At 39.0% G+C, this 25,388-nt stretch overlaps 1 protein-coding gene across 1 annotated transcript in view; it reads left to right on the top strand.

Annotated features, from left to right (window-relative positions):
* The window catches only part of LOC150081218 (monocarboxylate transporter 10-like), a 139,926-nt gene that overhangs the window by 104,223 nt on the left and 10,315 nt on the right, over positions 1 to 25,388 (top strand). Inside the window, exon 8 of the mRNA XM_090379410.1 lies at positions 11,013 to 11,079. Within this exon, the coding sequence (XP_090235536.1) occupies positions 11,013 to 11,079 (67 nt within the window). The remainder of the gene's footprint in view (positions 1 to 11,012; positions 11,080 to 25,388) is intronic.

The raw sequence follows: 25,388 nt of genomic DNA, 5'->3' as shown, positions 1-25,388 counted from the left end.
AAGGCAGATATTGTTCGGATATCAGAGACATAGTGTCACACAGATACAGGCAGTGCAGAGTTGGAATTTGGGGGGGTACAATGTGTATAGGAAGCATAGACAGGATAGGAAGGGAGGAGGGGTTATGCTGTTAGTTAAGAAACACATAAAATCTAAGGAAGTGCATCCAATTGATGCTGGTGGACAATGCAGTGTTGAGTCTGTTTGGTGTGAAATAAGTACTGGGAAAGGGAAAATGAGAGTAGGTCCACTGGTCCACTCTATTTCTGCAGAGAAATAGAGTGGACCAGTAAATCAGAATGTCTTATAATGGGAGACTTTACTTTCCAGATATTGACTGGAACTTGTGTGTTGGTCACTCGCACAGTAGCAAGACTTTTGTGGATTTATTGGATGACTCTTTTCTACAGCAACATGTTCGAGAGGCAACCAGAAGGAATAATACACTTGATCTGATTATCAGTAGTGATTTTTCATGCATTAAGAATCTGCAGATAAAGGAACCACTGGGCGACAGTGATCACAATGTATTGATGTGAAAATTATTTAAAGATGTAACTACCATCAAGGCTAAAGGGAAGGGCTTTTGCTTTCGTACAGGTGACTACAGAGGTCTCAGACAGTTTTTAAATTCTGTGCAGTGAGATCAACTGATGATGTTACCAACAGTGAATTTTAGGGAAGCCTTCAGGGACTTAATTTTGGAGGCTACTAGGCTTTTGAGGCAGCAGTGCGTAGCACACGCTTCTTGATTAGACCAGGGTTCGAGCCCGTCACCACCAAATACGGAGGATGCGGAAAGGTCAGGGAATGACCACCGCTATTCCTGGAGCAATATGGCCTTAGTTGCTAATGCTCCTAAAAACCGAACAAATAAATAATAATAAAGCTTTTGAGGCTAGTGGCAGAGAAGAAGAATGTATGGGATGCATATAAAGTATCAGGTGACAAAGAAGCCTATGGCAGGTATAAACTGTAATCAAGTCACAAAGGAGGTTAGGCAGGCGAAGGCAGATTATGAGAAATCTTTGGCAAAGGATGCAAAGAAAAACAGCAAGGAGTTCTTTACTTATATAAACTCTAAAGGAAGGGGATGAATCAGATTGGTCCACTAGATATCAATGGTTTGACTGTAGACAATCATTCTCAGATAGCTGCCGAACAAAATAAGTATTTTGCATCTACATTCAAACATGAGGAATTATTCAAGAAGGAGATGGTCAGATGTTTATCAAACTCTAACAAGGAGTTAAATGATTTTGTAATAACTGAAAGCAAAGTGGAAGAGAAATTATTGAAGTTAAACATAAGGAAGGCACCTGGGTGGACGGGATCTATCCAGTTTTATTAAAGGAGGCAGCAAAGGAAGTAAGCAAACCCTTAGCCATAATTATGAGAGCATCCTTGGACTCGGGGGAAGTCCCCATGGACTGCAGATATGCAAATGTATGTCCTATTCACAAGGGGGGATCAAAAGGTGACACGAGTAATTATAGACCTGTTAGTTTGACTTCTGTTCCAGAGAAAATAATGGAGTCACTGGTTAAAGAAGCATTGCAGGATCATCTAGACAAGACTGCAGTAATAGTTAAGACACAGAATGGGTTTGTCAAAGGGAGATCTTGTCTGACCAATTTGATTGGTTACTATGATGTGGTAATGGAGATTTCCAGGTCACAAAGGAACTGAATGCCAAAAATAATTTTGATATCATATGCTTGGATTTCAGGAAAGCTTTTGATACTGTTGCACATGGAAGACTGCTGTACAAATTGGAGAGGTATGGCATCAAGCGTAAGCTGCTACAATGGATAAAGGGATGGTTGAGTGGGAGACAACAGAGAGTGGTAATCAATAGACACTCCACTGGGGAACTCTACTAATAACATTTGTGTACAAATATTATTAGTGGAGTTCCCCAGGGTTCAGTGTTGGGCCCATTGTTGTTTTGCATATTTATCAATGATATCAATGAAGGTATATCAGATTTAATGTCCAAGTTTGCAGATGATACAAAGGTTGGCAGGGTTGTTAACAATAGTAATGGCAGTATGCTACTCCAACTGGATCTAGATAAGTTGGGAAAATGGGCTGAGAAGTGGCAACTGGAGTTTAACATTGACAAATGCAAAGTACTGCATATGGGTAGCAATAACTGAAGAGAAATGTGGGTAGTACTACACTCAGGGAAGTGGAAAGTGAAAAAGACCTGGGGGGTAATTGTGCAGCCAAATATGAAGTTTGCTGAGCAGTGCAGACAGGTGGCCAGGGTAGGTCATGGAGTCTTGTCAATGATATATAGGAATTTTGCTAGCAGGGACAGGGAGGTGATAATCCCGTTATACAAGGTCAGGCCGCACCTAGAGTACTGTGTACAGGTCTGGAAGCCTCATTTTAGAAAGTATGTAGAGTTGCTAGAATGAGTACAAAGAAGGACAACAAGATTGGTGAGGGGAACAAAGGGGTGCTCTTACCAAGAAAAGCTCAAGATCTGCAAATTGCAGCATCTGGAGAGTAGGCACCTGCGAGGTGATCTGATTGAGGTGTATAAGGCCTTGAATGGGTTGAGCAAGCTGAATGCAGATGGGTTCTTCGTCTTGCTTAGACTAAGAACCTGTGGGGGCACAGTTTCAAATTGAGGAAAGATAGTTGTAGAATAGGTGTTCGTAAATTTTCCTTTAGCCAGCGGGTAGTTGATTGGTGGAACATTGGCTTCCATCTTTTGTTGTGGAAGCTAATAGCCTAAATAAATTTAAAGCTGAGCTGGACAGGCATTTGGAACGAATGGAGGGATGAAATGGAAGGGTGTTTTTTTTTACTTTGGCTGATGCTGCATAAACTTGCTTGCAACGTATACCTATGCTAATGCTAATAGGTAAAATATTTTCAAAAAAGGTTGTGTTGATTTGCATTTCTTTGAATCAGTGATATTCTGCATCAAATTTTTCTACAATTTTACTATTAGTATTTTTTAGTATAGGTAAAAGAAGCAAAGAAGCAAACTTATACAGTATCAGCCAAAAATGTACATAAAAAATAATAAAATTGTAGGAAAATTGAATGCAGAATATCACTGATTCAAAGAAACACCAAGAAATGCAAATAAACAGAACTTTTTTTTGAAAATATTTTACATATGGAATGTGAGTGACAAGTTTTTTTCTGATTTATGACAATGATGCAACAACAAAATTGGAATTTTGATGGTTACATAAAGTTTGGGTTGTAGAACCTTCTGCCATACCACATTTTCACATGCAGGTTACTTCAATATTTGAAGCAGCTTCTAAAATAATGCTCTGTTAGCTTTTGCTTGTTGTTGTTGTTATTTGGTTTTTAGGAGCATTAGCAACTAAGGCCACATTGCTCCGGGGATATGCGGTGGTCATTCACTGATCTTCCGTATTTGGTGGTCATGAGCTTGAACCCCGGTCTAACCAAGAAGTATGTGCTGCGCACTGCCGCTCCTGCCCACCTGGCTACGGAGGTGCCCTTAGCTTTTCCAGTCAACCATCAGAGGATGCTTTGCTCTCTCCAGTGATGGTGATAGCACTCAGGCTTGTGCTCTTTTAGAAATGATTACAACTGTCCACATAGTCAACCTAAAGTAACTAATATCATCTTTAGTTGGATAACATTACTCATTAGGTGTATCCATTAAAAACTTGAGGCACTGCTCTGACTAGTTTCAGAACATATGGTTCCATCATCAGACAGCAGATAGTCCTATTAGCAACCATGTGTTTATAGGGGTTTAACATCCACATAACGTAAGTTACGTTTCCAACCAGAAGTTTCATTTCGATCTAGCGCTTGGCTGCTCATTTAGATTTGATACGTTGATTCACTGCTCGGCACAAGGTTTCTTTTCTTTTCTAATAGGGCTACCACCTGTTGGATGAAAGAACCAGTAAATTCTGAAACTGGTCACAACAGTGCCTTGAGTTTTTAAAAACGAGGTTAGTTACTTTAGGTTGACTAAGTGGACAGTTGCAATTATTTCTAAAGAGCACAAGCCTGTGTTCTTAATATCATTGGAGGACCACAGCATTCCCTGACAACTGACTGCAAAAAGTAACACAAAGAAGTGTATAAAATAATTAAAATAAAAAAATAAATAAGAAAAAACACCTTCCGTATCAGTTCATTTCCTCTAATAATTTGTCTACTTTGATTTGTCTTCTTAAATTTATTCAAACTATCCTCTGGTTGAAAGCAAATTTCTGTACATCTGTCCTCATTTTAAATTTATGTTCCTCTTATGCATGTATTGTCTGAGCAAGAGTAAGGATACCATCAACACTTTCCTTACTCAATCCATTCAAAGTCTTAAACACCTCAATCAGATCTCCCCAATTTCCAGATGCTGCAATTTGCAGAACTTAAGTCTTTCCTGTTAAGAGTACTCTTCTGTCCCCCCCCAATCTCACTGTTCTTCACCTAATCACCCCCCCCCCAACTCACTAGTCTCATCAGTTCATCTGATATCTGTTTAGATTTATACCTTGAATTCTTGGTTATGCCTAAGTCCCTTGCTAAGTCATCATATTCTTGCTGATTAGGAAAATATGGCACTTTGCTTGAACAGGCTTCTGATGTGTAATTCCAGTTATCTTGTTCACCAGATTCTGAAGAGTCTTCTCTGGAAGATGGATTGGGAATTGGAAGCTTCCAGTGCCACTGTGTGGCACTGGAGCAAATAAAGCTGTAGTGTATTTTAATAATAATATTAGCATTAGCATTAGCATTAGTAGAGGCATATGATGCAAGAAAGCAAGCTTATTCAGCATCAGCCAAAAAAAAAAAAAAAAAAAAACCAACCACTACTCCCATTTCACCCCTCAATTCGTTCGAAATACCTGTCCAGCTGAGCCTTAAATTTGTTTAGGCTATCAACTTCAACAACAAGCGATGGAAGTCTATTCCACAAACCAACTGCCCGCTGGCTAAAGGCGAATTTCCGCACATCTATCCGACATCCGTCCTTCCTCAATTTGAATTTATGCCCTCTCAGGTGATTATTCTGAGCAAGAGGAAGAATCCCATCGGCATTGAGCATGCTCAAGCCATTCAAAGCCTTGTACACCTCTATCAGATCACCTCGGCGATGCCTAGTCTCCAGGCTCTGTAATTTGCAAAACTTAAGCCTTTCTTCGTAAGAGCAACCCTTTGTTCCATTCACTAATCTTGTTGCCCTTCTCTGTACTCGTTCCAGCAGCTCTACATCCTTCTTGAAATGAGGCCTCCAGACCTGTATACAGTACTCAAGGTGTGGCCTGACCAATGCCTTATACAAGGGAATAATCACATCCCTGTCCCTGCTAGAAAAATTCCTGTATATCATTGACAAGACACCATGAGCTACTCTTGCAGCTCGTCTGCACTGCTCAGAGAACTTCATATCTGCCTGCACAATTACCCCCAGGTCCTTTTCATTCTCTACCACTGTCAGCGTAGTACCACAGAGTTGATACGTTGATCTGGGGTTACTGTTTCCCATATGTAGTACTTTACATTTGTCAATGTTAAACTTCATTTGCCACCTCTCAGCCCATCTGCTCAACCTTTCCAGATCCTGTTGCAGCAGCATAGTATCAGTAGTGTCCTTAACAACCCTGCCAACCTTTGTATCGTCTGCAAACTTGGACATTAAGCCTGATACACCATCATCAATATCATTTATAAATACAGAAAACAACAATGGACCCAACACTGAACCCTGAGGAACTCCACTAATAACATTAGTCCACGTTGAGCAGTGTCCATTGATTACCACTCTCTGTCTTCTGCCACTCAACCATCCCTTTATCCATAGCAGCAATTTGCCTCGAATGCCACACTTCTCCAATTTGTGCAGCAGTCTTCCATGCGCAACAGTATCAAAAGCCTTTCTAAGATCCAAATATATAATATCAAAATTATTCCCTGCATCCAGTTCTTTTGTGACTACATCATAGTATCCAATCAAATTGGTCAGACAAGACCTGCCCTTAACAAACCCATGCTGTGTCTGAGCTATAACTGAATTCTTGTCCAGATGATCCTGCAGTGCTTCTTTAACCAGTGCCTCCATTAATTTTCCTGGAACCGAAGTTAAACTAACAGGTCTATAATTACTTGTGTCAGCCTTTGATCCTCCTTTGTGAATTGGGGTTACATTTGCACAACTCCAGTCCATGGGTACCTCCCCTGAGTCCAAAGAAGCTCTCATAATTATGGCTAGGGGTTTGCTTACTTCCTTTGCTGCCTCCTTTAATATAACTGGATAGATCCCATCCACCCCGGGTGCCTTTTTTATGTTTATCCTCAACAATTTCTCCTCCACTTTCCTCTCAGTTATTAGAAAATCATCTAGCTCACTGCCAATGTTTACTTCACCTACGACATTCCCCTTCCTGAATAACTCCTCATGTGTGAATGTAGATGCAAAATACTCGTTTAGATTGTTAGCCACCTGAGCTGGATCCTCAACTGTTGAACCATCAACATCCAGTGGACCAATCTGATTCATCCCTTTCCTTCTTGAGTTTAAATAGGTAAAGAACTCTTTTCTGTTTTTCTTTGCATCCTTTGCCAAGGATTTCTCATAATCTGCCTTTGCCTGCCTAATCTCCTTTGTGACTTGGTTACAGACCAACTTATATCTATCATAGGCTTCCACGTCACCCATTAATTTGTATGTATCCCATGCATTTTTCTTCTCTGCCATATGTCTCATTAGTTCATCTGACAACCATTTAGGCCTGAACCTTGAACAATATTTCTTGGTTGGTATGTAAAGCCTGGTAGCTTCCAAGATTAGTTCCTTGAATGCTTCCCATTTTGAATTTGCTGTTGGTAACATCATCAGTTGGTCCCACTGTATAGAATTTAAATACTGTCTCAGACCAGCATAGTCGCCTTTACGAAAGCAAAAACCCTTCCCTTTACCTCTGATGGTAGTTACCTCCTTGAGTAAATCCCACTTCAGCACACTGTGATCACTGCCACCCAGTGGTTCATTTATCTGCAGATTCCTAATGCATGAAGAATCACTACTGATAATCAGATCAAGAGTATTACTCCCTCTAGTTGCCTCCCGAACATGCTGGTGTAGAAAACAATCATCCAATAAATCCACAAAAGCCTTGCTAGTGGGTGAGTGACCAACCCACAAATTCCAGTCAATATCTGGGAAATTAAAATCCCCCATTATAAGACTCTCTGATTTACTGGCCCATTCTATTTCCCTGTACAGTATCTTATTATACTCATCAGAGTCATTAGGCCTATAGCACACTCCTACTCTCAATTTTGATTTACCTATGCTTATGTCACACCAAACTGACTCAACACTGCACTGTCCAGCGATGTCAACTGGCTTCACTTCCTTGGATTTTATGTGTTTTTTAACTAATAGCATAACCCCTCCTCCCTTCCTATCCTGTCTATCCTTTCTGTAGATGTTGTACTCCCCAAATTCCAGTTCTGCATTCCTTATATCTGTGTGACACCACGTCTCTGATATCCCAACAATATCTGCCTTTGATGTTTTGAGTAATACCTCAAGTTCATCAAATTTATTTACTAAACTCCTAGCATTAGTGTACACGCAAGTATACATGCACCTGTTTCTATTCTTAGCTACCCTAACACAACCCATGTGTTTACTTGTACCGCAATGACTTCCAGCAGTCTCTGAAATATCCTGCATCTTGTTTTTCAGGCTTCTGCTCATTCCAATAGAAGCAGTGCAAGAATCTCTTTCACCTCTGCCAGTGGCTACTGTTAATCCATTAGTCTTTGTCTCCCCCCCAAGCTAGCAGTTTTCCGACCCACCTAACACTGCCTCGATAGCATCAGCAAATATTCTTGCACCCTTTCTATTTAAGTGTATCCCATCCCTGTAGAAGCAATCTCTCCTGTTAACAAGTACAGTCCAGGCTGAAAAAAATTCTACCCCTTCAGCCTTGCACAATCTTTCCAGGGCCGAATTGATCGACAAGGCTCTCATCATATACTCCCTCCTAACGTGTCTGGGCAGAATTGCAGACACTTTCAAATTCAACCCTACTTCACGGCTTTTTTTCAACAGTGACCTGTACTTGTTAAGTAATTCCGCTGGTCTCCTACTCTTATGTTTGAATAGTGTATATTTGAATAGTGTATGTTTGAATACACTATGGTTTTTTGATCTGCTGATTTTTTAAGCTTTGATATATCCACTCTATAAAAGGAATAGTCATCATGGTGGTTTGTGGTTTCCCTCCATATTCAAGATATAGCAAAAAAGCATACACTTACAACTACCATGAAACTATCCCCTGTAATATTGATTTGCAACCACTACAGTAGAAATAAGGTGCTCACAACTTGTTTTGATCGCCCACAGGTATTCCAAAATAAATTTCATGTGCACTAAAAAACTTATGTTTCACTGTTTTGTGGAGGTAGGTAGTTTGAATAAATTTAAGGAAGGATTAGAAAATTGTTACAGGGGAGATGTACAGATGAGGATTTTTTTCTGGGTGATGGTGTATTTGTCACTACAATACCAGTAATATCCAGAAAAATGTTTTTATAAACTGTTGCAGCAAAAGCCTAGCATTTGCCAATTTACTTATATATATATATATATATATATATATATATACAGGGTGATTCACTACCAGTGCGACAAACTTGCAGGAGGTGTAGGGGGCACAAAGACGAATCGGAATCACATAGCATTGCAGGGTCCGAAATGCCTTCGGGAGGTCGCATGAACAGCGATCCCGCTGGAAGTCAGCATTTGTGAACCGTTTCTGTTGAAGAAACCAAGTAGCAAAAGTCCTCCGGAGTGGATAATCCGCAGGCTCCAATGATTGGACGCATTGCAGATGGTATGAACTCATTTGGTTTGTTGACAGTATCCTCCATACAGTGGATTGGGAAATACCCAAACATTGGCCTATCGCTCGAGTACCCATACTCGGATTGCCTTCTGCAAGACATAGGACATTCTCCTCATTGTCTGGCATCCTCGTCGTTCGCTCTCAATTCATGGTACCTCTCGTGAAACAACCAGTCTCACGTAACCTTCTGTGCACACGTGCGAAAATCGTATGATGAGGAGCACGCCTGTGTGGGAAACGTTCCTGGTACAAGTGCAGAGCAGCGCGCCCGTTACAGTCCGCAGCTCCATACACGAGGTGCATGTTGGCCAGTTCAACGTTTGAATACTCGTCCATCCTACTGCCTCGAGAACCAGTTCGCAAATGCTGACTTCCAGTGGGATCGCTGTTCACGTGACCTCCCGTTCAACGTCCTCTACCGCATGACGAAGGCATTTCGGACCCTGCAATGCTATGTGATTCCGATTCGTCTTTGTGCCCCCCTACACCTCCTGCAAGTTTGTCGCACTGGTAGTGAATCACCCTGTATATATACATATTAACCCTTCATTGTGTAGGTGGAAAAAAATTACACTCATATGCTAGTGTGACACACAATTTTATTTTATAAATATTTACATGACAAATAATAAATGTATATTACTCAAGTTTACATAAATCATCTTAGGAATATATTTTTATAATATTTTGATAAAATTATATAAATGCAGAATTAACATTACAAAAATAATTAAAAACTTCCTCATGAATCACAATTTGGCAATCACAACAATTACGAATAAACTACAGACAATGTTTGAAACAATGTAAACATTTTTCAAAAATTTTAAAAAACAATAGAAACAAAATGAACAAATAGAATTTGGACAGTTATTCAATTTTAGTGAGGTCTGAATTCCTGTGGGATTTATGGAAAAACTTTTTTATTTTATTTTTTATTAGCAATTTAGTAAAATTGCTAGAAGGGCAATCAAATTTGAGCACCAGAAGAATCAACAAAAATCTCCTAACATTCACAGTGATGGGAAAAATATCTCTCCTTGCCAACTTTCAACAAACAGAATAGTAGCATTTTTTACCGTATTCCATAATTCCTGAGGTGTATAGCCAACTTGTAGCTGCTCTCAGTCAATTATGTCAATTGCTTTTGTATGCAAAGAATAAGGTACTTTGTATCAGCGTTTCATTCCTTCAGTTTTCACATTTGTATTGTCCACAATGTATCACAAAATATTTTTTGTGAAGCACAATTTCCATGTACCTTACACATCACTTTCAAGTATATCTTTGTAGTTGAAAGCAGCTTAAATGGAAGAATATTCTTCACTATTAGCATCTTTCTCTGAAGAAGATTGATGGCCAATATGAAGATGGTGATCTTTAACAGCTGAAGCTTTGGAAGATGATCTTTTATCACCATTGTCATCTAGAAAGGACTCTTTCAAAAGGTGAAAAAGTAAAAGTAAGAGGTGGTAATAGTACTCTGTCTCATGGTGAGGCAGAGGACTATTTGATATTTAAATTGACAAATGCATTTTTATAATGAAGGAATTTCGGTGTTCAAGAGTGTTCAAGAATGTTTGAGCAATGCTTAAACATTCTCGAACATTCCTGAGTTCTTGAAGGGAAGAAGAAAGAAAAAAGTACTATTCCTTTACTGGCTTAGGGCATATATAAATAGAATTGATATTATGAAGAATTGTAGCAATTTGTTCTTATTGACACTCTGAAGAAATTCTTTGTTTTTATATGTGCGAGTTGATGTTATTATAAAGACAGCAACCAGTTAGTAATGAAGTGGAGCAGAAAATACCAAGAAATATCTGAAAGTACTGTAATTACTCCTAGCATGAAATAACTTTTGAGTGTGTTCAAAGAAGTGCTCCAGTTCCTTCTAATTTAAAGCTAAATATCTATCATCAAATGAGAAGGAAAATTATAATCCTCTAATGGAATTATGTGAACAAATATTTTAATTTTATCAGTTTCAAATATGTTTATCATTGCTGGGCCGCAAAATGCATAAAAAAGAATCAGGTTATTTCAGAAATTATTAATAGAATTTCATAATTTGTGTATTCTACAATATTATTTTTATATATAATTAAAAACTAAATGTTGTTTCTTTTTTCTACCCAGAATACAGATACACCTACAATAGATACAATAGAAAATAACCATCCTCAATCTGAAAAAGCAGCCTTAGGTGAGTAAGCCTTGCTGTTTTTAAACTTAATTTTTACTATATTAATGCCTTATATAAATCTTATGCCTAAAAAATAACATCAGATAAAGCTTTCCTTAGGTTTCACTGTTAAATTTTACAATAATTATTTATGAATTTTTTTTATATACAAATACTGTATTCATGTAAAAATTTTATTAAAAATCCAGGACATAGGCAAAGGATAAGATGTAAGTGCGAAAGTGCACTAGGAAACACACAGTTCGGATTCTGCAGGGGACTAGGCACCAGAGAAGCAATTTTCTGTTTACAAATATTGCTACAAAGGTGCTATGAACATCAAAAAGACGTGTATATATGTTTTATTGATTACGAGAAAGCCTTCGATTCAGTAGACCACGACCGTCTAATTGACCGACTGAGAAAACTTGGGCTTGAAAACAACGATATCAACTTTATTACAACTCTCTACTGGAATCAAACAGCCTGGCTTCGCTATGATAACGACCTGACAGACCCAATTCCAATAAAAAAAGGCGTCTGGCAAGGCTGCCCATTATCTCCCATTCTTTTTAACATCTATTCGGAAATGATCTTCGACCGAACACTGGCTGACAAGAACATCGGCATAAAAGTTAACGGACACTACATCAATAACTTAAGATATACCGATGACACAGTACTAATAGCGGATTCAGAACAAGATTTACAGACCATCTTGAACGAAGTGGACATAGAAAGCCAAGCATGGGGGCTACGAATCAACAAAAAGAAAACAAAGGTGATGAAGGTCAGCAGGACTGCAAGCAAAATCACGATCAAACTAAACAGTGAAAAATTAGAGCAAATACACCTCTTCAAGTATCTCGGAGTACTCATTGATGACCAGCTGAACCACGAGGCCGAAATCAAAAGCAGAATTGAACAAGCCAGGCAGGCATTCACCAAGTGGAAAACCCTCCTCACCGACAGAAGCTTGAACATCATGCTCAAATTATGCACATTGAAATGCTACATCTGGCCAATACTGCTCTATGGTGTAGAAACCTGGACTCTAACATCAGCCACTACAAAAAAGCTCCAGGCCTTCGAAATGTGGCTCTACCAAAGAATGCTGAAAATCCCGTGGACAGCCAAGATAACCAACGTACAGGTCCTGCAGGACATGCACACGGAACGGGACCTGCTCAAAACCATCATCAGCAGGAAATGCAAATACCTAGGTCACATCGCTAGGAACCAACAAAAATATCACCTACTACCACTCATCCTGAAGGGAAAGATCGAAGGCAAGAAACGCCCAGGCAAACCGAAAATGGCATGGCTAGATAACATCAACACCTGACTTCACATGACAACAGCACAAATTCTACACGCAGCACTAGACAGAGAACAATATCAAATTGAAGTCGCAAACGCCATTTGGCAGCATTAAAGAAGAATAAGAAGGACATAGGATTGAAAATATTATGTGCTGGTATAGTGGCTATGCTGCTTTCTTCGCATTTGGAAAAGACTAGATTTGATTTTGAGTTCAGTGGAAGAAAATTTTTAATGACTTCTTAATTTGGAGATTGTTTTCTGATATTGTTTTAGAAATACAAATTGAACGCTTCAAATTTTGTGGGTTTTTACTCCGACATGAAGAAAATCAAAATTGGCATTTTGAGTTTTTCCACTACAAGGCAAGAAAAAAAAATCAAAGTGATTTGTTTTCAAACAATTATATTTTTTAAATAACTGGATAACAAACATTTTTAGGCTATAGTTAAAGCATAAAAAAAGATTGTTATTCAAACTATCCCTCACCACTAACATCGCAGCACTGGTTAAGTTAAGGATCAAGATTAGTAATTAAATTACAGCATTCGATATATTTGTTTAGTGAAGTATTTTTAATTATATTGAATTTGAAAAAAAAAATCATGCCGCAGAGCAACAAAGCAAAGGGCTCAAGCTAGTGGGTGCCATGGCTCTCGGGAGAACTGAGGGAGGGCAGTTGTCCTCCAAATCACGGCCTTATGAGATGTTTGTGTTTGCAGGGCTATCAGGAATGGGACATGATATTGCCAAGGGGGATGTCTTTTTGTGTGCTCGATGTAAGGAGTGTGAGGATATTAGGCATCAGCTTGAAGAACAGGGTGGATGCCCTTGAAGGTATTAAATTGGGGGCCCATCAAGCTCTTAGTTGCCACTTCAATACCATATCTTACACTTGATCATCAGGTAACACAGCGGCAACCCCCCCCCCCCAAGGCAGAAAGTTCTGGCCCCACAGGAGCTAGTTATTGTCAGCAACTCTATTGTCAGGGAAACAGTAAGTATATTGTGCAAAAAGGATAGGTGGAATAGGACCAGGGTATGTCTGCTAGGGGCAAAAGTTGACGTATCATCTTTTAAGGGCACAAAAGGTGATTTTGTTGTACATGTGGGCACTAATAACATTAACAGTAGGAGATCTGCAGACTTCCTTAACAAGTATATAGGGCAATGTTGAAAAAAAGTTGTGAGTTAGGGTTAAATTTGAAAGTGTCTGCAATTCTGCCCAGACACGATAGGAGGGAGTATATGATGAGAGCCTTGTCAATCAATTCAGCACTGCAGAGACTGTGCAAAGATCATGGGGTAGAATATTTCTCAGAGTGATCTGTGCTTGTTAATAGGAGAGACTGATTCTACAGGAATGGATACACTTAAATAGAAAGGGTGCAAGAATGAATATTTTCAGATGCTATTGTGGCAGTGTTAGGTGGGTCAGAAATCTGCTAGCTTGGCGGGGGATACACAGACTAATAGCTTAACAATAGCCATGTGCAGAGGTGAAAGTGATTCTTGCGTTGCTTCTATTGGAATGAGTAACAGCATTGAACGCAAGGTGCTGGGGATTTCAAGAACTGCTGGGAGTCATCATGAAACAAGTGAATACATGGGCTGTGTTAGGGTAACTAAGAGTAAGAACAGCATGGATATAGGGTTGTTAAAATTAAAGTATCCCTATATAGAGGGCTCTGGAGCGAGTTCTAAGGCTTGTACCGAAGAGAAGTTTGGACAACAGGTATAAATTAATCTTCAGTACAAGTACAGGTACAAATTTCTCTTCAGTACAAGTACAGGTACAAATTTCTCTTCAGTACAAGTACAGGTATAAATTTCTCTTCAGTAGAATGCACTCGCCATTCATTGGAAAAAAAAAATTAGTTACAAAATTTGTCACTATGGTGCTGTGGCAATACAAATCACTTGAACAGTGCTACAATTGTTCAATGCGTCCTCCATTTTGGTCAACGACAGTTTCCATTCGAAGAACAGCATTTTTTACAGCAAAATGTAACATGTCAACTGAAATAGCCAGCACATGACGCTTAATGCTGTCCTTCAGATCTGTCAGTGTTTGACATCCTTCCCGATACACCTGGTTCTTCAAAAAACCCCACAACCAGAAGTCGCACGGGGTGAGGTCCAGTGATCGGGGTGGCCAAGATGTCTGGAAACAACGGCTGATGACCCGTTTGTAAAGTGTTGCCTTAGCAATCTTTGGACACAACGGTGGATGTGGGGTGGTGCACCATCTTGCATGAATATAGTATCCTGAAGGCACCCACATTGTTGGCTCTGGTATTGTGAAATTTGCCAACATTTCATAATATCACTGTCCAGTGATGGAACAGGTGCGAAGTCCAGTCAGTGTTACCTGTTCAAAAAAATATGGCCCAATCATGAATGTGGATGAAAATCCACACCACACTGTCACTTTTGGAGAATGCAATGGGACCTCTTGGATAACTCAAGGGTTTTCTGTTGCCCAAATGTGGCAGTTGTGTGTATTCACTTGTCGATTTAAGGAGAAGTGGGCTTCATCACTTCAAAGGATATTCCATGGCCAAGTGATATCCACTGTCATTCACACCAAAAACTGAAGTGTATATGTGAAACTAATATCTCTATCACCATGCTTTAGCTGCTGTAGCATGTGCATCTTGTGAGGATAGTACCACAACACCTGATGCATTACTAGCCTTACAGTGGAATACAGCATGTCCACTTCATGAGAAACAGCTGGCACACCTGTGCTACCCACATGGAGATTGACTTGATAAATCCATGATAGCCATAGCCACCTCTTCAACACAGGAGGAGTCCACTCGTTTTCAACCTCTACCTGGTTGAACACCAAGATTTCCCGTCGCTTCAAATTTCGCAATCATTTTGCGGACAGCACAAACAGTCATAGGTCCACACCTCGTGCTTCTGATGCCGGAATTCTCTGATAGCCACAGCTGCATTAGTGCTGCTCTGATATTACAGCTTCACCAATAGCACCTTTTCCTGCAACGTTGTTGGCATTGCTGCTGCTGTGGTGCAAGCAAACATCTACTGTATGATTTTGAAGAGACTGCTTTGCTTTTATACAGTACAGTAGAGCTGAATAGTGGTGCTGTGGTAATAACTTACGATTATGCAAATAATGTAAGTTATTTGCATAAGAATAACTAAGATAGTTACGCGCCATATAGTGACGAATTTTGTAACTAATTTTTTTTTCCAATAAATGGCGAGTGCATTCTTTATTGTACAAATTTCTCTTCAGTATGGGCCTTAGAACTCATTCCAGAACCCTCTACATAGGGATACTTTAATTTTAACAACCCTGTACTTGCGTGTACACCAATGATAGAAGTATAATAAATACTTCTAGTAGTAAATAGTAAATGCAGACACTGTTGGGATTTCAGAGACATGGTATCACTCAGATATAAAGAATGCAGTATTGGAATTTGGGGGTTCAATGTGTACAGAAAGGATAGATAGGATAGAAAGGAAGGAGAGATTATGCTGTTAGTTAAGAAACACGTAAAATCTAAGGAAGTGCATCCAGCTGACATGGGCGGACAGTGCAATGTTGAGTCAGTTTGTTGTGACATATACACTGGGAAAACAAAAATGAGAGTAGGAGTGTGTTATAAACCAAACGACTGTGATGAATACAACGAACAGCTGTACAGAGAAATAGAATGGGCCAAATCAGAATAATGGGTAAATCAGAATGTCTTACAATGGGGGATTTTAATTTTCCAGAAGTTGACTGGAACTTGATGGTTGGTCATACACACACTAGCAAGACTTTTGTGGATTTATTGGATGATTGTTTTCTATAGCAGCTTGTTAGAGAGGCAACAAGGAGTAATACACGTGATTTGATTTTCAGCAGTGATTCTTCATGCATTAAGAATTAGCAGATAAAATAACCACTAGGTGGCATTGATCATAGTGCAATTGATTTGGGATTTATTTCCATCTGTAACTACAATTAAAGTTAATGGGAGGGATTTTTGCTTCGTAAAGGTGACTATATTGGTCTCAGACAGCTTCTAAATTCTATACATTGGGATCAACTGATGATGTCATCACCAGAAAATTTTAATTGGAAGCATTCAAGGAATTAATCATAGAAGCTACTAGGCTTTTCATACCAACTAAGAAATACTCTTCAAGGTATAGACCTAAGTGAGGCTTAAATGGATGTCAGATGAACAAAAGAAACGTGTGGCAGAGAAGAAAAGTGCATGGGATGCATATAAATTATCAGGTGACACAGAAGCCTATGGTAGATATAAATTAGTATTTAATCAAGTCACAAAGGAGGTCAGGCAAGTGAAAGCAGATTATGAGAAATCTTTGGCAAATAATGGAAAGAAAAACAGCAAAGACTTCTTTACTTACTTAAACACTAAAGAAAGGGGATGAATCAAGTTGGTCCACTTGATATTGATGGTTTGCATCACATCATTCACACATGAGGAATTCTTTGGGGAAGCAGATGCCAGAAGTTTATCAAGTCCTCTAACAAGGAGCTAAATGATTTCATAATAATTGAGAGGAAAGTGGGAGAGAAATTGTTGAAGTTAAACATAAGAAAGGCACCTGGGGTGGATGGGATCTATCCAGTTATAGATCCCACCATAGTAACTAAGAGCGCAGCAGAGTAACTAAGCAAACCCTTAGCCATAATTGTGAGCATCCTTGGATTCAGGGAAGGTCTCCATGGACTAGAGATTTAGCATTAGCATTAGTAGAGGCATATGATGCAAGAAAGCAAGCTTATGCAGCAACAGCCAGAAAAAAAAAAAAAAAAAAACTTCCACTTCACTCCTCAGTTTGTTCGAAATACCTGTCCAGCTGAGCCTTAAATTTATTTAGGCTATCAACTTCCACAACAAGGGATGGAAGTCTGTTCCACCAACCAACTACCCGCTGGCTAAAGGCAAATTTCCGGACATCTATCCTACATCTGTCTTTCCTCAATTTGAATTTATTCTCTCTCAGGTAATTATTCTGAGCAAGAGGCAGAATCCCATCAGCATTGAGCATTCTCAAACCAATCAAGGCTTTATACACCTCTATCAGATCACCTCGCTGGTGCCTAGTCTCCAGACACTGTAATTTGCAAAACTTAAGCCTTTCTTCGTAAGAGCAAACCTTTGTTCCATTCACTAACCTTGTTGCTCTTCTCTGTACTCGTTCCAGCAGCTCTACATCCTTCTTGAAATGAGGCCTCCACACCTGTATACAGTACTCAAGGTGTGGCCTAACCTGACCATTGCCTTATACAAGGAATAATCACCTCCTTATCCCTGCTAGAAAAATTCCTGTATATCATTGACAATACTCCATGAGCTACTCTTGCAGCCCGTTTGCACTGCTCAGAGAACTTCATATCTGCCTGCACAACCACCCCCAAGTCCCTTTGATTCTCTACCACTATTAGTGTAGTAATACAGAGTTGATACGTTGCTCTGGGGTTGCTGTTTCCCATATGTAGTACTTTACATTTGTCAATGTTAAACTTCATTTGCCACCTCTCAGCCCATCTGCTCAACCTTTCCAGATCCTGTTGCAGCAGCATAGTGTCAGTAGTGTCCTTAACAACCCTGCCAACTTTTGTATCGTCTGCAAAGTTGGACATTAAGCTTGATATACCATCATCAATATTATTTATAAATACAGAAAACAATAATGGACCCAACACTGAACCCTGGGGGACTCCACTAATAACATTAATCCATGAAGAGCAGTGTCCATTGATTACCACTCTGTCTTCTCCCACTCAACCATCCCTTTATACATTATAGCAGCAGTCTTCTATGTACAACACTATCAAAAGCCTTTCTAAGATCCAAATATGTTAAATCAAAATTGTTTGCATCCAGTATCCAATCAAATTGATCAGAGAAGTCTTCCCCTTAACAAATGCATGCTGTGTCCAAGCTATAACTGAAGTCTTGTCTAGATGATCCTGTAATGCTTCTTTAACCAGTGCCTCCATTAATTTCCCTGAAACAGAAGTTAAACTAATAGGTCTGTAATTACCAGTGTCTCCCTTTGATCCTCCTGTGTTGATTGATGTCACATTTCCACATCTCCAGTCCACGGGTACCTCCCCTGAGTCAAGGAAGCTCTCATAATTATGGCTAAGGGTTTGCTTACTTCCTTTGCTGCCTCCTTTAATATAACTGGATAAATCCCATCCACCCCAGGTGCCTTTCTTGTGTTTATCTTCAACAATTTCTCCTCCACTTTACTCTCAGTTATTGCAAGATTATCTAGCTTACTGCCAAAGTTCAATACACCTCTGACATTCCCCTCGCTGAATAACTCCTCATGTGTGAATGTCGATGCAAAATATTTATTTAGTTTGTTAGCTACCTGAGCAGGATCATTAACAGTTGACCCATCGATATCAAGTGGACCAATCTGATTCATCCCCTTCCTTCTAGAGTTTACATAAGTAAAGAACTCTTTGCTGTTTTTCTTTGTATCCCTTGCCAAGGATTTCTCGTAATCTGCCTTCACCTGCCTTCAGCTCCTTTGTAACTTGGTTACAGATCAACTTATATCTATCATAGGCTTCTGTGTCACTTGTTAATTTATATGTATCCCAAGCGTTTTTCTTCTCTGCCATATGTCTCTTTAGTTCATCTGACATCCATTTAGGACTAAACCTTGAACAATATTTATTAGGTGGTATGTAAAGCCTAGTAGCTTCCAAGATAAGTTCTTTGAATGCTTCCCACTTTGAATTTGCTGTAGGTAACATCATCAGTTGGTCCCACTGTATAGAATTTAAATACTGTCTCAGACCATGGTAGTCGCCTTTACGAAAGCAATAACCCTTCCCTTTACCCCTGATGCTAGTTACCTCTTTGAGTAAATCCCACTTCAGAACACTGTGATCACTACCACCTAGTGGTTCCTTTATCTGCAGATTCTTAATGCATGAAGAATCACTAATGATAATCAAATCAAGAGAATTACTCCCTCTAGTTGCCTCCCGAACATGCTGATGTAGAAAACAATCATCCAATAAATACACAAAAGCCTTGCTAGTGTGTGAGTGACCAACCACAAATTCCAGTCAATATCTGGGAAATTAAAATCCCCCATTATAAGACTCTGTGATTTATTGGCCCACTCTATTTCCCTGTACAGTTTCTTATTATACTCATCAGAGTCATTAGGCCTGTAGCACACTCCTACTCTCAATTTTGATCTCCCAATGCTTATGTCACACCAAACTGACTCGACACTGCACTGTCCAGCGATGTCGACTGGCTTCTCCTTGGATTTTGTGTGTTTCTTAACTAATAGCATAACCCCTCCTCCCTTCCTATCCTTTCTGTAGACATTGTACTCCCCAAATTCCAGTTCTGCATTTGTCATATCTGTGTGACACCATGTCTCTGATATCCCAACAATATCCACCTTTGATGCTTTGAGCAATACCTCAAATTCATCAAATTTATTTACCAAACTCCTAGCATTGGTGTTCACGCAAGTATCATGCACCTGTTCTTTTTCTTAGCTACCCTAACACAACTCGTGTGTTTTTTTTTTTTTTTTTTATGTGAACCCCAAACATGAGAGGTATTAGAACCTATAGTACTTAGTACCGTGCTTGAATTGGAGGTTGATAAGATGAAAGAAGATATTTGTTGACATTGGACTTGAACTTCTGTAGATTGTAATTTTCAGGAAATACGTATGAAGGAAGGTTGTTCCAGAAAACGGCAGTTGAATGAATAAACGAGGAAGATGAAAAGTTGGTTCTGTGGGTTTGAAGTTGGACAGTAAATGGATGTTGGCTGGTGGCGGAACGTGTTTGGACTCTTTTGAAAGAGAGAGCGGGAATTATAGAAGCCAATTCAGAAGAACAGTGCCCATGGAAGTATATGTAGAAGAGGCATGCAGCAGAAACAGTACATCTATGTGAAAGCGAGTGGAGAGACTCTGTTAGAGATGAATCATTAATTAACCTAACTGCTCTCTTCTGAATGGAATCAAGAAGCCTGAGAGAGGTTTTGGGGGCACCACCCCAGATGTGGGAACAATATTCCATGGCAGGGCGGATTTGCGATTTATACAGAGTGAGCAGCTGTTTGGAAGAAAAGTAACGCCGAGAACGAAAGAGAAAATCAAGTTTTTTAGATGCAGAGGAAGCAATATTTGTAATGTGCTTGTGCCAAGAGAGATTAGAAGTCAGGGTAATCCCCAAAAGAGATATATCATTTTGCCTAGAAATCGGAGTGTCACTAAAGATAAGAATAGGAGCAGAAGAATCCTTTTTGCAAGATATAAGACAAGACTGAGTTTTAGAAGGGTTGAAATCAACTAAGTTGTCTTTGCCCCACTGGAGAATTACCTGAAGATCGGCATTTAAAGAATTGGTAGCAGATTTTTGAGAAGTTGAAGCTGATTGAGCAGGACAAGGTTTCTCAAAATGGAAAGTGGAATGCAATGTGCTATCATTGGCAAAACTATGGATAGGATTTCCGGTCAATGGAAGAAGGTCATTAATATACAAGAGGAAAAGAGTGGGGGAAAGAACTGAACCTTGGGGGACACCGGCATTAGTGGAGAAGTTAGAAGACAGAGAGCCATCTACCATCACCCTCAGTGAGCGATCAGAGAGAAAACTGGATAACCAATTACTAAAAACAGTTGGCAAACCATAAGATGGAAGCTTGTTTAGAAGACCTTTATGCCAAACACGATCAAAGTCTTTGAGATGTCAAGAGCAACTACAGTCAGTCCTCGTATAGCACGATAGTTGTGTTCCTAGAAACCCTCGTGCAATGCAAAATCGTGCATATAAACAACAGGCCCTATGGAAAAAATAGGGTTAGGTGCTGGCCACCCAAGATTGAACACACATTTGTAACCCAAACTTTACCAAACACAATAAATAATCGTAATAAAATACGTATTTTATTATGACTATTACATAATAAAATATTGCTAATGCTTTTGCTTCTATCATAAGCAAACTTGTTTTTTGTTATTTTTTCTATCCAAACAGATGACAGCCGTTCCATCTCTTCCAAATCTTTGTCTTAATCCAATATCGATTAAGGCACACTGCATTCTTTCTAATTCTCGGCGTTGCCTCATTTAGGTCTGTAGCATGTGCAATATCACATGGTCTTTCATTTTGTTCAAAGCATTTCACAATTTCATATATTTTTTTTCTATCGACAGAGGCGGACTGGCCATAAGCCTTACCGGGGAAACTCCAGTAGGCCAGTGCGATTTTGGCCATAAACTATAGTATGAGGCCACTATAAATTTTCCCGGGTAAGAATTTTTGACCTAGTCCGCCTCTGTTTATCGATATTGCTTTTCTTTTTCTCTCTGAATCTGCAGTGTCTTCACCAGGACGCTTCGTTTTCACACCTTTTAAGTATTTTACTCATTTTTAGGGAATAAAGCACAATTACAAAATGAGGAGGCACGCTTGATACACAAACAAAGCTGCGCGCGTGTAGCAACTGAATAAACAACACCGTAAAGGCAGGGATACACTATTATCACCTCACATTTTACTAAAGCACATTTCTGGTGGTTACCACGATAAAACAATAAAAACAATTTCCAGTTGCGTTTCTGCTAGTGGAATCTGTTATAAACTGGTAGTAAACTCAATCTAATTGCATTTGCGATTATACCGATAGCTGGAATTGTGTTGGTTTTTACGTTATTATGGTGAAATGTGTTTCCCCTTCACTGATATAAAAAACATAAATACATTTTCAGAATCTTCTCTTCATTCCTATCGTGTTGCGTTCGATTGGGGTGATTCTGCATTCGACTGCCATTTCTTGTAAACACAAAGGCAAATCGTGCATAAGCGAATTCGGTTCGTGTTATATAAGATATCGCTCCCCTATTTATAAATCGTGTATGATCGAATTTGTGTAGTGTAAACACGTGTTATACAAGCACTGACTGTACTTGTGTTTCACCGAACCTTTCCATTGAATTAGTCCATAAATGGGTAACATAAGCCAGAATATCACCAGTGGATCGACATTGACGGAATCCATACTGGCGATTGTTGATCAGACGGAAGGTTTCTAGGTAAGTGTTTACTTGTATCGCAATGACTCCCAGCAGCCGCTGAAATATCCTGCATCTTGTTTTCCAGGCTTCTGCTCATTCCAATAGAAGCAATGCAAGAATCACTTTCACCTCTGCCAGCGAGGTGATGATCTGATAGAGGTGTACAAAGCCTTGAATGGTTTGAACATGCTCAGTGCTGATGGGATTCTTCCTCTTGCTCAGAATAATCACCTGAGAGGGCATAAATTCAAATTGAGGAAAGACAGATGTAGGATAGACGTGTGGAAATTTGCCTTTAGCCAGCGGGTGGTTGGTTGGTGGAACAGACTTCCGTCCCTTGTCGTGGAAGTTGATAGCCTAAATAAGTTTAAGGCTCAGCTGGACAGGTATTTCGAAGGAACAGAGGGGTGAAGTGGAAATGGTTATTTTTTATTTATTTATTATTTTTTTCTTTTTGGCTGATGCTGCATAAGCTTGCTTTCTTGCATCAAATGCCTCTACTAATGCTATTGTTAATCTATTAGTTCTTGTATCCCCCCAAACTAGCAGTTTTCCGACCCACCTAACACTGCCTCGATAGCATCAGCAAATATTCTTGCACCCTTTCTATTTAAGTGTATCCCATCCCTGTAGAAGCAGTCTCTTCTGTTAACAAGTACAGACCAGGCTGAAAAAAGAGATGTGTGAATGTATCCCCAATTCACAAAGGGGGATCAAAAGTGTGACACAAGTAATTATAAACCTGTTAGCTTAACTTCTGTTCCAGTTTATCAGTGACTCCATTAACAATATTAGTGGAGTCACAGTGATACAATGATACAATATTGGTGGAGTCACTGATAAAAGAAGTAATGCAATATCATCTAGACGAGTTTGCATTTATACTTCAAACATAGCATGGGTTTGTTAAGGGGAAATCTTATTTCACTAATTTGATACAATGTGGTTACAAAGCAACTGGATGCAAAAAATAATTTTGATACCATGTACTCGTATTCGGAAAGGTTTTAATACTGTTGCACATAAAAGAGTGCTGTACAAATTGGAGCAATGTGGCATTAAGGGAAAGTTGCTGCTATGGATAAAGGGATGGTTGAGTGTTAGAAGATAGAGAGTGGTAATTAATGAACATTGCTCTTTATAGACTAATGTTATTGGTGGAGTTCTGCAAGGTTCAGTGGTTGGCCCATTGTTGTTTTGTATATTTATCAGTGATATTGATGGTGTTTCAGGCTTAATGTCCAAGTTTGCTGATGATACAAAGGTAGGCAGGGTTGCTAATAATAGTAATGACAGTATGCCAATGTTAAACTGAAGTTTAACATTAACAAATGCAGAGTACTGCATATGGGTAGCAGTAACCCCAGAGAAATGTACCAACCATGTGATCTTACACTCAGGGTGGTAGAGAATGAAAAAGACCTGGGGTAATTGTTTAGTCAGATATGAAGTTTTCTGAGCAGTGCAGATAGGCTGCCAGAGCAAGTCAATTTTTCAATGATATGCAGTGATTTTGTAGCAGGGATAAGGAGATGATTATCCCATTGTATAAGGCAGTGGTCAGGCCACACCTGCATACAGTCTATAGGCCTCATCTTAAGAAGCATGTGGAGCTTCTGGAACAAGTACAGTGAAGGACAACAAGATTAGTGAATGGAACAAAGGGTTGCTCTTATGAAGAAAGGCTTCATTTCTGCAAACTGCAGCATCCAGAGTCTAAGCACCTGCAAAGTTTTCTGATTGAGGTGTTTAAAGCTTTGAATGGACTGAGCAAACTCAATGTTGATGGGAATCTTCTTTTTGCTCAGGGAGGGGGGGGGGGGTACGTGTATGGTCAAATTGAGGAAGGATGGTTGCAGAATAAATGTGCAGAAGTTTGCCTTTAGCTAATGGGTGGTTGATTGTTGGAAGAAACTTCCATCTGTTGTTGTGGAATTTGATAGTTTAAATAAATTCAAGGAAGATCTAGACAAATTGTTGGAGGGAATGAATAGGTGATATAGAAGGTACTGTTTTTTTTTTTGGCTGATGCTGTATAAGCTTGATTTCTTGCATAAAGTTTATAGTTTAAATGAATTCAAGGAACAAACTGTTGGTGGGAATGAAAAGGTGAAATAGTAGATGCTGGTTTTTATTTTTATTTTTTTTTTTTGACTGATGCTGTATAATTTTTTTTTCTTTCTTTCTTGCATCATTTTCCACTGCTAATGCTAACTGTTTTTGAAATAATTGTTTGCAGTTTCAATTTATTTGTGGCTTGTAAAGGGCTTGCTGATGGCTAGAATTCTTTTTTATACAGTTTCATATCAGTTTTGATTAATTTGATTGTAATTTTCAGAACAGAAGGCCTTTTCCTTATGCTCTGAAGGATTCACTTTATGTAACTTTATTTCTTATCCAATTCTAATTAATTCAACTATTTTTTTATTAAAAAAATCATATTTTAAATATTGTGGATTTATGTGATTTTCTCATGAAATATAAGGAGGGATCAAAAAGATAGAGACAAATTAAATTAAAAGTATTTTTTTATATTTAGTTTCTCATAATTATTCCTTTTTGACATATCCCATTTAATTCAGTACACTGGTTCATGGCCATGCAAAGGCAGGGGAGCACAGTGGATGTACAACATCTGTGCCCCAATGTGGGATCAAAAGAATGTAAAAAAATTATTGGCTTGAAAATTCTAAAATGTTGGAATATTAATTTTGCAAAATACTGGATTTCTATGCAGAAATGGAAACAGATTTTTGGAGCCTCCTCACAAAAACTAAAAGAGGGCCTCCGAACAACAGTGTTAAATCAGTTATTTCAGATTCTGCTTTGAGCAGGTGCTCCTTTGATAATTATATCACTGTATGTAAATGGCACAAGATTGTAAAGAAAATGCACACTGAGATAATAACATTCACAGGAGATGTCCAAACCTATAT

This window comes from Mastigoproctus giganteus, chromosome 8, assembly GCF_048544385.1.
Source record: "Mastigoproctus giganteus isolate SK-2022 chromosome 8, ASM4854438v1, whole genome shotgun sequence".
Taxonomy (NCBI): Eukaryota; Metazoa; Arthropoda; class Arachnida; order Uropygi; family Thelyphonidae; genus Mastigoproctus; species Mastigoproctus giganteus.
The sequence above is the reverse complement of the archived record's forward strand: the minus strand, read 5'-3'. Positions and strand labels throughout refer to the sequence as shown.